The following is a 14,032-nucleotide window of genomic DNA, read 5'->3' as shown; positions in this document are numbered from 1 at the left end:
TCGATTTGATAAAATAGCATGTCATCACATTAAGGATGCTAAAGACACAACACCACATAAGCCTAATAAAATACTTCAAAACAGTAGGCTAACTGCATATCGGTCTCTCACTGTGTGGTGACTTAAGTCCCTCTTTGCCATGCAAATGAACTGAATCCCAAAAACACATTTCCACTGCATTTCAGCCCTGCCACAAAAGGACTAACTGACATCATGTCAGTGATTCTCTCGTTAACACAGGTGTGAGTGTTGAAGAGGACAAGGCTGGAGATCACTCTGTCATGCTGATTGAGTTTGAATAACAGACTGGAAGCTTCAAAAGGAGGGTGGTGTTTGGAATCATTGTTCTTCCTCTGTCAACCATAGGTACCTGCAAGGAAACATGTGCACAAAAAGGGCTTCACAGGCAAGGATATTGCTGCCAGTAAGATTGCACTTAAATTAACCAATTATTGGATCACCAAGAACTTCAAGTAGAGTAGTACAATTGTTGTGAAGAAGGCTTCAGGGCACCCAAGAAAGTCCAGCAAGCGCCAGGACCGTCTCCTAAAGTTGATTCAGCTGCAGATCGGGGCACCACCAGTACAGAGCTTGCTCAGGAATGGCAGCAGGCAAGTGTGAGAGCATCTGCACGAATAGTGAGGCGAAGACTTTTGGAGGATGGCCTGGTGTCAAGAAGGGCAGCAAAGAAGCCACTTTTCTCAATGAAAAACATTAGGGACAGACTGATATTCTGCAAAAGGTACATGGATTGGACTGCAGTCATTTTCTCTGATGAATCCCCTTTCCGATTGTTTGAGGGCATCCGGAAAAAAGCTTGTCCGGAGAAGACGAGGCGAGCGCTACCATCAGTCCTGTGTCATGCCAACAGTAAAGCATCCCGAGACCATTCATGTGTGGGGTTGCTTCTCAGCCAAGGGACTGGGCTCACTCACAATTTTGCCTAAAAACACAGCAATGAATAAAGAATGGTACCAACACATCCTCCGAGAGCAACTTCTCCCAACCATCCAGGAAGTTTGATGAACAATGCATTTTCCAGCATGATGGATCACCTTGCCATAAGGTAAAAGTGATAACTAAGTGGCTCAGGGAACAAAACATCAATATTTTGGATCCATGGCCAGGAAACTCCCCAGAACTTAATCCCATTGAGAACTTGGTCAATCCTCAAGAGGCAGATGGGCAAACAAAACCCCACAAATTCTGACAAACTCCAAGCATTGATTATGCAAGAATAGGTTGCCATCAGTTACAATGTGGCCCAGAAGTTCATTGACAGCATGCCAGGGCGGATTACAGAGGTCTTGAAAAAGAAGGGTTAACACTGTAGAAATAGACTATTTGCGTCAACTTCATATAATTGTCAATAAAAGCCTTTGACACTTATGAAATGCTTGTAATTATACTTCAGTATTTGATAGTAACATCTGACAAAAAAATCTAAAAGACACTGACACGCTGACCAGACTGGACACTTCGCATGCGCGAGCGTTGAAAAATAAATTTAGAAATCCATGTTATTCAATTATTGCGCCAATGACCGTCTGCATTGCCAAGGGCTAAAATAGGACGGACTTCTATTTCTGACGCAGATCGCGCTGCAAGTCCTGCCTCTCCCATCTCCTCATTGGTTTATAGAAGCAGGTACCCTGATTGAAAGACAAACTTTCACTATTACCACAACTGGAAAAACAGTTTATGTAAATATTAAAGTTGATGCCAATCACCATATAAGTTCAAAGACGAAAAAGGCCTGGAAGGAGGAGAGGGGACTAGAAACGATTTGGTTGACCATTTTATGTGTTAGCTAGCAACAGCAAGCTAGCTAAATAGGACAAATTAGCTAGCATGTGCAAGCTAGCTAGCTAAATTGCCATACATGTTTAATGTTTTTCGACCTGTCCCCAAATTAATGTCATTGGTTTAGAGTTTGTTTTGATATTTTAACCTGCATATCGTGACCACTTTTGGTGTGGGGGGACAAAATACATTTATGCGCAGTGGTGCACGCTCGAAGCCGGTTTGGGTTCCGTGTGAGGCAGCAGACTTTGTGAAAGTTAATATTTGGGTAATTCTCAAAACTTTAGGCCAAGACTGTACAGTTAAGGCGTCAGCTTATTTGAACTAACACTTCTGAATTTCTGTGCCTGTATGACCTCCCTACAGCGCCTGGGCATGCTCCTGATGAGGTGGCGGATGGTCTCGTGAGGGATCTCTTCCCAGACCTGGACTAAAGCATCCGCCAACTCCTGAACAGTTTGTGGTGCAACGTGGCGTTGGTGGATGGAGCTCAATTGGATTCAGGTCTGGGGAACGGGCAGGCCAGTCCAGCGCATCAATGCCTTCCTCTTGCAGGAACTGCTGACACACTCCAGCCACAAGAGGTCTAGCATTGTCTTGCATTAGGAGGAACCCAGGGCCAACCGCACCAGCATATGGTCTCAAGGGGTCTGAGGATCTCATCTCGGTACCTAATATGAGGATTCTGTGTTATGCACTATAGCCCGTTACCATATATGTGATTGCATATTATCTGCTATTGGCTTGTGTGGATGTATGTATGTGTTATGCAACATAGCTGACTTGAAACATTGTCAACAGTACATAATAACATGAAGACAGGACCTGTGCAATGAGTTGGGGGAGGCACATTCAGAACGTAGTGTTGCGAGAGAAAAAAACGGTCTTTTGTTAGATAACAGGAGCCAGGTGCAAGATAACGGTATCGACCATGAGCGCATAGATATTCTTCACAGCCACAGTTACATCTATGAACTGAAGCGCTTAGGGGGCTGGAGAGCCTGTATATACGAAAATTGCATTTACCACTTATTGCTTAGCTAAAAAAAATACATTATATTACAATTAGTGACTCATTGGTATCAGGATAAATATGACAGATTCAAATTGACGCAACTCTAACACTAATGGCTGTCAGGCTACCTCTGGCGGCCCCCCAAAGAAATGCCACCCCACACCATAAGTGACCCACCGCCAAACCGGTCATGCTGGAGGATGCTGCAGGCAGCAGAACGTTCTCCACGGCGTCTCCAGACTCTGTCACGTCTGTCACATGTGCTCAGTGTGAACCTGCTTTCATCTGTGAAGAGCACAGGGCGCCAGTGGTGAATTTGCCAATCTTGGTGTTCTCTGGCAAATGCCAGGGCTGTAAGCACAACCCCCACCTGTGGACGTCGGGCCCTCATACCACCCTCATGGAGTCTGTTTCTGACCTTTTGAGCAGACACATGCACATTTGTGGCCTGCTGGAGTTCATTTTGCAGTGCTCCTCCTTGCACAAAGGCGGAGGTAACGGTCCTGCTGCTGGGTTGTTGTCCTCCTATGGCCTCCTCCACATCTCCTGATTTACTGGCCTGTCTCCTGGTAGCGCCTCCATGCTCTGGACACTACGCTGACAGACACAGCAAACCTTCTTGCCACTGCTCGCATTGATGCGCCATCCTGGATGAGCTGCACTACCTGAGCCATTTGTGTGGGTTGTAGACTCCGTTTCATGAAAGACTAGTGTAGCGTTTAGGGACAATGAGGAACATTGGCAGCTACTTTTGAGAGGGAAGATCATTCAACAAGGTGAATGAGCTGGGGGGCTGCAGAAGGTGTGAAATGTCTTAGTAGTGCACTTCTTAAACAGTATGTATTTATTAAGGTTCCCATAAGCTCCTGCCAACGCAGCAGCTACTCTTCCTGGGATCCAGCAACATTAAGGCAGTTTAATGTATTGTTGTGTCTGGGAGATTGAGGAGAAATAGCACCTTTCAATCGATCGTTCAATTGATAACTGATAACATATGTCAGCAGATGATGGGGAGAGGTGGTCATGATGAAATTGCTATTCCAAAGAAACACATTAACTTCAGGGAACACTTGTAAAGCTGTTGGAGTGTTGTCATGATCAAGCTGACATTCAGGTCCTCTCGAGTCATCTTGACTTGACTTTTGAACAATACACAAACATTACATTTATGTTCAGTAAATTTGTTTGATCTTAGAGCTGTGTTAAATGGTATAAGCAAGTGCAAGCAAACGAGCTGCGACAAGATAGGCCTTTGTTCAGCACTTTAAAAATGCACGCCAACAGAAATTCAGAAGTGTTAGTTCAAATAAGCTGACGCCTTAACTGTACAGTCGTGGCCTAAAGTTTTGAGAATTACCCAAATATTAACTTTCAAAGTCTGCTGCCTCACACGGAACCCAAACCGGCTGCGAGTGTGCACCACTGCGCATAAATGTATTTTGTCCTCCCACACCAAAAGTGGTCACGATATGCAGGTTAAAATATCAAAACAAACTCTAAACCAATGACATTAATTTGGGGACAGGTCGAAAAACATTAAACATGTATGGCAATTTAGCTAGCTAGCTTGCACATGCTAGCTAATTTGTCCTATTTAGCTAGCTTGCTGTTGCTAGCTAACACATAAAATGGTCAACCAAATCGTTTCTAGTCCCCTCTCCTCCTTCCAGGCCTTTTTCGTCTTTGAACTTATATGGTGATTGGCATCAACTTTAATATTTACATAAACTGTTTTTCCAGTTGTGGTAATAGTGAAAGTTTGGTTTATAGAAGCAGGTACCCTGATTGAAAGACAATGAGGAGATGGGAGAGGCAGGACTTGCAGCGCGATCTGCGTCAGAAATAGAAGTCGGTCCTATTTTAGCCCTTGGCAATGCAGACGGTCATTGGCGCAATAATTGAATAACATGGATTTCTAAATTTATTTTTCAACGCTCGCGCATGCGAAGTGTCCAGTCTGGTCAGCGTGTCAGTGTCTTTTAGATTTTTTTGTCAGATGTTACTATCAAATACTGAAGTATAATTACAAGCATTTCATAAGTGTCAAAGGCTTTTATTGACAATTATATATGAAGTTGACGCAAATAGTCTATTTCTACAGTGTTAACCCTTCTTTTTCAAGACCTCTGTAATCCGCCCTGGCATGCTGTCAATGAACTTCTGGGCCACATTGTAACTGATGGCAACCTATTCTTGCATAATCAATGCTTGGAGTTTGTCAGAATTTGTGGGGTTTTGTTTGCCCATCTGCCTCTTGAGGATTGACCAAGTTCTCAATGGGATTAAGTTCTGGGGAGTTTCCTGGCCATGGATCCAAAATATTGATGTTTTGTTCCCTGAGCCACTTAGTTATCACTTTTACCTTATGGCAAGGTGATCCATCATGCTGGAAAATGCATTGTTCATCAAACTTCCTGGATGGTTGGGAGAAGTTGCTCTCGGAGGATGTGTTGGTACCATTCTTTATTCATTGCTGTGTTTTTAGGCAAAATTGTGAGTGAGCCCAGTCCCTTGGCTGAGAAGCAACCCCACACATGAATGGTCTCGGGATGCTTTACTGTTGGCATGACACAGGACTGATGGTAGCGCTCGCCTCGTCTTCTCCGGACAAGCTTTTTTCCGGATGCCCTCAAACAATCGGAAAGGGGATTCATCAGAGAAAATGACTGCAGTCCAATCCATGTACCTTTTGCAGAATATCAGTCTGTCCCTAATGTTTTTCATTGAGAAAAGTGGCTTCTTTGCTGCCCTTCTTGACACCAGGCCATCCTCCAAAAGTCTTCGCCTCACTGTTCGTGCAGATGCTCTCACACTTGCCTGCTGCCATTCCTGAGCAAGTTCTGTACTGGTGGTGCCCCGATCTGCAGCTGAATCAACTTTAGGAGACGGTCCTGGCGCTTGCTGGACTTCCTTAGGTGCCCTGAAGCCTTCTTCACAACAATTGAACCACTCTACTTGAAGTTCTTGGTGATCCAATAATTGGTTAATTTAAGTGCAATCTTACTGGCAGCAATATCCTTGCCTGTGAAGCCCTTTTTGTGCAAAGTAATGACTGCACATGTTTCCTTGCAGGTACCTATGGTTGACAGAGGAAGAACAATGATTCCAAACACCACCCTCCTTTTGAAGCTTCCAGTCTGTTATTCAGACTCAATCAGCATGACAGAGTGATCTCCAGCCTTGTCCTCTTCAACACTCACACCTGTGTTAACGAGAGAATCACTGACATGATGTCAAGCTAGTCCTTTTGTGGCAGGGCTGAAATGCAGTGGAAATGTGTTTTTGGGATTCAGTTCATTTGCATGGCAAAGAGGGACTTAAGTCACCACACAGTGAAAGACCTATATGCAGTTAGCCTACTGTTTTGAAGTATTTTATTAGGCTTATGTGGTGTTGTGTCTTTAGTATCCTTAATGTGATGACATGCTATTTTATCAAATCGATTACCTAACGTTTAATTGACTACCGTACCTAGTCTAGCTAACGTTATGTTACCTCTACTGCAATTGAAAATCTTCTTTTCGAAGGGAGAAAACAACGGCACCGCATCACTTCTCAGGTCTCGTCGAAATGGATTCACTATCTGTTCAGCCTGAAAATACTACTGATAATCTTTGTTCATCATAAGCATCATTCTTGATAGCCGAAAAACCATTGGCAGCATTGGGGTAAATCGCTGGTTGGTAGAACGGTAACTCATTTTTGAGCTTATTTGTAATTAGCGCAGCCAGAAGGAACAAATGTTGCGTCAAGAAGCAGTGCGGCTTGGCAGGGTCGTGTTTCGGAGGACACATGGCTCTTGACCTTCGCCTCTCCCTAGTCCGCACGGGAGCTGCAGAGATGGGACAAAACAAACTACCAATTGGATATCACAAAATTGGTGAGAAAAGTGGTAAAATAATTACAAATAAGTTACAAAATGACAATATATAAAATGCCTAGAGAAGTTCTGAGATTGTTTACTTAAAACAGCCAACACGCAATAATGTTGTTTCTACGAATGCTGGACTTTGTGGATCGCTATGAACAGACGAATACACAGAAAGTCGAAACTTACAATTCTACCAGTGAAATGAAGATGCGCTCGTTCCAGCTTGGGGTTTGGATAAAGTTGATGTTAATGATAAAAACGTAATGTTGCTAATTTAGTAGGGACTAAATTCACCTTTAACTAATTTACTGCATGGTGATGTCACCATGGAACACCAGAACTACATTCCACCGAAGTAGGCTGAAATTTCAGGCCGTCTATTCGAACAGCTCTTACACCAAAATGGCATTATGTTCACAATTTTCCAGCATTATTCCAACCTCCGTGTGAAAACATATTTAAAAAAAACATGAAGTTCACTTTGACTGCACTGGGCCTTTAACCCGTTATGGCTGTGATCCCTGTACAGGGATCAACATCAGGGGAAATTTCAGAGTGACAACTAAAAATACAACTTCGTAACATTAAACATTCTTGAAAATGCAAGTGCCTTACACCCTTCTAAATATTAGAATCTTGGTAATCAAACTACGTTTTCCAATTTAAAATAGCTATTTACAGTGAACAAATACCATGCTTTTGTTTGAGAAGAGCAATCAACAACAGAAACATTCAGCCATGACAGTTTTTACACATTCACATCTGAAGGTAAAATGACTTACATTCTGATATCTTGCTCTTATTTCTCTTCCTGAGGTTCCCCAGTGATCAAATGAAGTGCAGTTTTCTTTGATAAAATCCATTTTTATAGCCTAAATCGAAACATTGTAAACCGTTTGTGCCGTGAATTTCATCTTATTCAATTTTTTCCCGGAGCATTCGACGTGATTACACACCGTAAACAATTGTTTATCTAGTCATGGTTGGTTTCAGTGCATTCCTCTGGATGTTTGCAACACAGCCAAACGTCAGTGTTTTTTTTGCGGGGAGTATTGACCAAAGTGAACTGATTTGAAGACAACGCGCAATGACTACCTTACGCACCAATAATTTTAGCGAAGCTTCATTGATTGACTATATTTCTGCCCAATGACCACTGATCTTCTTGAAATCTAGCTGGGTAGATAGCCAATGAGCTGAGGTAAACGCCAGTATGTAATGGTTTTGGGTTGGACCACCATTCCTTGTTTGTAATCGCATGCGTAAGGAACTCCATTCTTGCCTTGACGATCAGAGGAGTTGCTGTAAGGCTTTTTACGCGCAACTGTATTTCGGAAAGTTGTATTTTCAAGAATTTCATTGAACATGGCGAATAAATCAGGAAAAGAGAAGTCAAAGTCTAAAGTGACAGTGTAAAAGTGAGAGATTTTTTTGTTTGAGGAATCTTGGAGTGTTAGGATTCAAACGAACTGAGGAGCTGTTTCTGCAAGGACAGGACGTACTTCTGGATGGGTAAGTGCTAATGCTGTTTTATATGAAATATAAAAATATATATGTATATTATATATAAAAAAATTGCAATGAAATGTGTGGTTTGTTTGGGTGTGTGTATATATATTTTTATTTTTCCTTCTTTTTTTTCTTCCCCATGTCAGATTATATTTTCCATTTTTTTTATTCCAATCGAATGGAGTAGAACAGCAAACACACACATGGCCACTGCCGTGTTTTTTTTTTTTTTTCTAATATTTTTTTTTTTGGTGTGTGTGAATGTTAGAATTGCTTTTTGATATGTTGTATATAGTTATTTGCACTGTTCTATAGTTATAGATCATTTCACCAATTCGGCCACTTGGGTACATTTGGGCAACTTGTGTGACTTCATGCTAAATGTCATGTAGCTCACCCATTCCTGAAGTGTTCAGTCTGAATTTTTGCACACCTACAGTTGCACTCTTTTGTTATCCATCAAAATTATCTCCAGCATCCTCTGACTGTGTGGCTATTCTAGTACATGTGAAAGATACAACAATAAAAAACAGAAAACGTATGCTCTTTCTTTCTTTCTATTTTCTTCCACCAGATCTACTGTTATATTCTCCTACATTCAATTAACATTTCCACAAACTTTAGAATGTTTCCATTCAAATGATACCAAGAATATGCATTTCCTTGCCTCTGGGGCTGAGCTACAGGCAGTTAGATTAGGGTATGTCTTCAGGTGGAAATTGAGAACAAAGGGATGCAGCCATAACAGGTTTTAATATCAAACTTGTATGCCATCTGTACATACGAATAAAATGGTTACATTAAGAGCCAAGCTGGTTAGCCACAGAAAAAGTGAGCAGCCTTCCCGCTAGCCATGATTGGCTGAGAAGGGTGGGCTGGACATGCCGAGAGTTAAGTTTGGATTGGTCTGCCACAGAGCACGTATCCGTCAATTGGAGCTGGTCAGTATGTTTAGGTAATCGTGTCAAACGCAGTTTAAAAAAAAAAAAAATCCACAATGTAAAACTGCATAAACCTAATGTCAAGTTAAAGTGTAATGCTAGCTAGCTAAGGTTAGCTTGCTGGCTCGCTATCTAACGTTATGTGTATGCTCTCCACTTTCTGGAGAACCGAGTTTTGAAAGTGGAATTCGAGTATGATAGCTAAGGAGATGGAAAAAACAACAGTCTGGATAACATCGTAAAACTAAGGCAACCATGCATGGCATCACACAGGAGAGATGTCCAACCATGATGTATACTGGTAAGATTCAGATATTTCACGTTTCTAATTTTGACAGAAAGTGGTTTAATTTCAAGTGTACTGTTAACAAATTAACATTAGCTGGCTGGGTCGCTAGCTAACGTTATGTGTATGATCTTATTCTTTGCATCTCAGACACATTTGCTTAGCTAGTTATAGCCATAGAACCTGGTTGGTTAGCTACCTGCATTCATGCAGGGTAGTAACGTCATGAGTTGTGATTATGGTCCATTGTTTAGCTAGCTAGCTACATATCTTAACTAATTTTGACAAAGTATTTTAATTTCAAGTTACAGTGTACTGTTAAGCTAGCTAGCTAACAGCTGGCTGGCTTTCTAACTGACGTTACGTCATGCATTGGGATTCATTGTTTACCTTGCTAGCTATCTAGCTAAATTTCTTAAAAGACTCGCGTCTTAGTATGCCAGAGCGCAGAATAACTGATGCCTTTTGAAAGCGCAACACCCGTTGAATATGTCTGGTGTCTATGAACTTCGTCAACAAAGCATTTATCAATTGTTGCCAACAGCAGTTACAGTCACCAACGCTCTGGATAACATGAAAAAAGCCTAACCAGTTCTGCTAGGGCGAGTAAAACGGTCAGAGTGGGGAGTTCTCTCATACGTGTCTGGACGTAACAATGTCAGCCAGTTAGCTTAGGTGCTTGACTGTCGTTGTGAGGTCAGAGCTTTTAGAACAACCCTACTTATTGGCCAGAGCGTCCAGTGTGCGCTCTGAATGCGAAACCACAGATAAAGTGAGTAATGTTCAGTGAGCTGTTCTTTCCCTCTCTTAGATGTCTGGAAGTAGCTGGCAAGTTTGTACAGAACTGGGATCAACCCTCAAAGAGATGGGTGTGGCTAAGGCTTAAGAGGGTGTGAACAATGCTGAATGGGTGTAGACAAAGAGGGGCTCTCCTCTCCAATAGTAGTACCAAAACTTTGAAAAGACGGTTCTCTCAATAACGAGTTGATCAGCTTTCAAAGCATAATTTCTTTCCCATTGTTAACTCAAATGTAGTGTATGATAACCATTTTGTAGCTCTGAGTTTCTACTTTTATCCAATGTAGAACCCCCCCCCTCCTCCCAGAGACAGAAAGTGCAGGAAGATCTCACTCTATAGGAGCTGGATGCCCTGAGAACACCTCACTCCTAGGGGTAAAGGGCCTTACCTTATGAACACTCTTGGGGTCCTCTAGCCATGAATAGTACATCTCCTCCACATAATTGGAGCTTGTTCCATTGAGGAAAGGCTCGGTAGCCACAGGCGCGGTGTAGCACCTAAATGGCTGAAAAGTCCTTGGTACGGCCACACGCCTCTGCTGTGAAAAGTTCTGAGCAGTCTGAGTGGCTGTCAGCGGCCGCAGCCGGGCAGCGCAAGTCCTTAAGCGATGCATCGCAGTCCTTTAGCACACAACTCGCCTGTCTCTCCAAAACAGAGTGGGATGGAGACTCCTTTCACTTCAACCAAACTGCAGTCAAATGATCCACAGGAAAACTTTTTCCAGGGGGCCTTTGGTTTTCACTTGTCAGCGGTGTTTATTTCCTAACCTGCAAAAGATTGAGAGGTTGTGTGATTATATAGGCAATGTGTAATGAGTTAACAGAGTGAAAGGGACCGCCTGATGCATAAAAAAAACAGGGTAAAGCAAACTTATGTCACAGCCAGCACCTGCATATACACAGAGTAATGACAACTGTCAATATTAAATTGCATTATTGGTTTTAAGGGAATGAAAGTACTATTTAATGAGTGTCATCACTGATCCTCCAGGGATGTGAATACTGCATGCACAATATTGAACTGTGTTATGTTTGCTTTACTGGTCAAAGAGATGACTGAGCGCTCTGGTTAATGTAAGTGTTGGCAATGTTAGTCTAGTATGTGTTTTGTAGCATCAGAATCTTCATTACTCATGACAACATACACAGGTTGGGCTCAACTATGCCGGTGCAGCTGGATGTGAACTGTTGGGCATTTGCAATAATACATGGCCTATTTAAGGAGTGAGTTTTGTAAAAATAGTAATATGCGGGTGGGCTATGAAGGACACAGGGATTCTTATGTTTATCTGATTGCTAAAGTGTGTTATTCTAGACAGAAACTGATATGTTTGTCTTATCATAAGCAGGATAAATTGATGGAAGGGTAATCAGTCAGTGTAAAATGAATCTGCCTGCTTATTTTCATCATAAAATTGAGGCAACTACTCCCACCTCAAACTAAATACAGGAACCTGCTCACATGGGTGACAAGCTAGCTGCATGCTTAGCTAGCTAGCTACTTCTTGACAAGTTAGATATCATGTAAGCTAGTATGGAAATAGCTGGAGAGAACATGTTATGTGTAAACAAAAAAAGGTAGTTAAGAACCCATTTTAACAATATATGTGGTCTTCCTGTATCTACAAGAACATGTATCCCTTCCTGAAGCTACACCTATGTTTTGAGCATATCCCTACTTGTAACCTAACATAGCAGAACCAATGTGAAGCAGGCGAGAATAACTAAGTATTTCAGGGTCATGGATTTCTAGATTCCTTCAGAATAAAATTATTGACCTGTGTACTTTGTAAATTAATAATTAGGGTGAAAATTATAGAAAATGTGCACAATTATCGATATTTTATACTAGTTATCATAAAGAATAATTTAAAGTATATGATAAGCGATAAATATTTTTTAAAGTATTTTTTTTGGTGTGAAAATTGTGCATATAGGCCCTGTATTTAAATATAATTAAATACAAATTCAACAAAAAATAACTTGTTGATGCCTTTGAATTCATTTTTAGAAACACAGGTTTTGCCAGTCTGTGGCTTCAGGCTAATGCAATGGCGCCTGGAGAGCCGGCCAGCAGCGGAGAATATCCTCTCCACACTTGCAGAGCCACTGGGGATGTGTAACACCATTTTTGCCAGTCTTGCCAGGCTGGGCAAAGATGAAGATTATTGTTCTATAGGTAGGCCTAAAAAGGTTTTAAGGCAAAATAACTCAAAACAGAAATCTCCTTGAACGTGGGAATACGCCAGGCCTAATGGGCCAAAATCAATAATGGCATATTGTGTAGATAATAGAACAAAACGTTTGTTTATAAAAATCGTTGCTACAATGACAATTATCTACCCACCTAATTTATTTTAGCATGTGCAGGTAGTAAGTACACCATCATACTTTTTCATAAGTGTCTTTAGTTGTGGACACTTGCTCTTTGTACTCAACTTTGTACGGTCACCTTGATATAACCTGTGTGTTTTATCAGTTTCTTTATGAAGATATTTAGCGAACTCCATGACTGTGGCTAAAGAAATCTAATTCCACCAGCATGCGTTTCCAACCTCTAGCTCTGCACAAGGTGAAGGTAAATTGGCAAAAATATTTACAAGCTGACAGCTAAGATCGCTCAATTACAGTATGAAAAAAAAAACATTTAACTTGGAACAACAACCCCACCTAGTGTCCATTTAAAAAGCACAACTAATGATGGAATTGAACTCACACCCCTAGGTGGCCCATAAAGGGTGGGAAATCAGCTGAAAAGCAGTCAATTTGGCAAAATGGACTCTGAATATATGGTTTGTTGCTCTTGCATTTTATTGTGTTGTAACATGCGGTTGGATACCTGCAAGGCCTAGGAAAGGATAAGATAGTTGGTTGTGGGTTATTGGTGTTGGTCTATGTATTATAGCCAAATAAAGAGTTTCTACTAGAGGTCGACCGATTAAATCGGAATGGGCGATTAATTAGGGCCGATTTCAAGTTTTCATAACAATCGGAAATCGGTATTTTTGGAAACTGATTTGGCCGTTTTTTTTTTTTTACATCTTTAGTTAACTAGGTAAGTCAGTTAAGAACACATTCTTATTTTCAATGACAGCCTAGGAACAGTGGGTTAACTGCCTCGTTCAGGGGCAGAACGACAGATTTTCACCTTGTCAGCTTGGGGGATCCAATATTGCAACCTTACAGTTAACTAGTCCAACGCTCTCATTGCACTACACGAGGAGACTGCTTGCTATGCGAATGCAATAAGCCAAGGTAAGTTTCTAGCTAGCATTAAACTTATCTTATAAAAATCAATCAATCATAATCACTAGTTAAACTAGTAATATCATCAACCATGTGAAGTATCTAGCGTGTCCTGCATTGCATATAATTGATGTGGTGTGTATCGTTGCTCCAATGTGTACCTAATCATAAACATCAATGCCTTTAAAATCAATACGCAGAAGTATGTATTTTTAAACCTGCATATTTAGCTAAAAGAAATCAAGGTTAGCAGGCAATATAAACCAGGTGAAATTGTGTCACTTCTCTTGCGTTCATTGCATGCAGAGTCAGTGTATATGCAACAGTTTGGGCCGCCTAATTTGCCAGAATTTTACGTAATTATGACATAACATTGAAGGTTGTGCAATGTAACAGGAATATTTAGACTTATGGATGCCACCCGTTAGATAAAATACGGAACGGTTCTGTATTTCACTGAAAGAATAAACGTCTTGTTTTTGAGATGATAGTTTCCAGAATTGACCATATTAATGACCTAGGGCTTGTATTTCTGTGTGTTATCATGTTATAACTAATGATTT

The 14,032-nt window shown here is 41.2% G+C and overlaps 1 protein-coding gene across 2 annotated transcripts in view; it reads right to left on the bottom strand.

Moving 5' to 3' along the window:
* Nucleotides 1-14,032, bottom strand: part of ogdha (oxoglutarate dehydrogenase a) — a 74,324-nt gene that overhangs the window by 46,596 nt on the left and 13,696 nt on the right. For both annotated transcript variants that reach the window (XM_064974364.1, XM_064974357.1), the window contains exon 2: nucleotides 10,613-10,991. In XM_064974364.1, coding sequence (XP_064830436.1) covers nucleotides 10,613-10,837 — 225 coding nt within the window. In that variant the 5' untranslated portion in view covers nucleotides 10,838-10,991. The remainder of the gene's footprint in view (nucleotides 1-10,612; nucleotides 10,992-14,032) is intronic.

The sequence above is a fragment of the Oncorhynchus masou genome, chromosome 1 (genome assembly GCF_036934945.1).
Source record: "Oncorhynchus masou masou isolate Uvic2021 chromosome 1, UVic_Omas_1.1, whole genome shotgun sequence".
NCBI classification, from domain to species: domain Eukaryota; kingdom Metazoa; phylum Chordata; class Actinopteri; order Salmoniformes; family Salmonidae; genus Oncorhynchus; species Oncorhynchus masou.
This window is presented reverse-complemented; position numbering and strand designations above follow the sequence as displayed.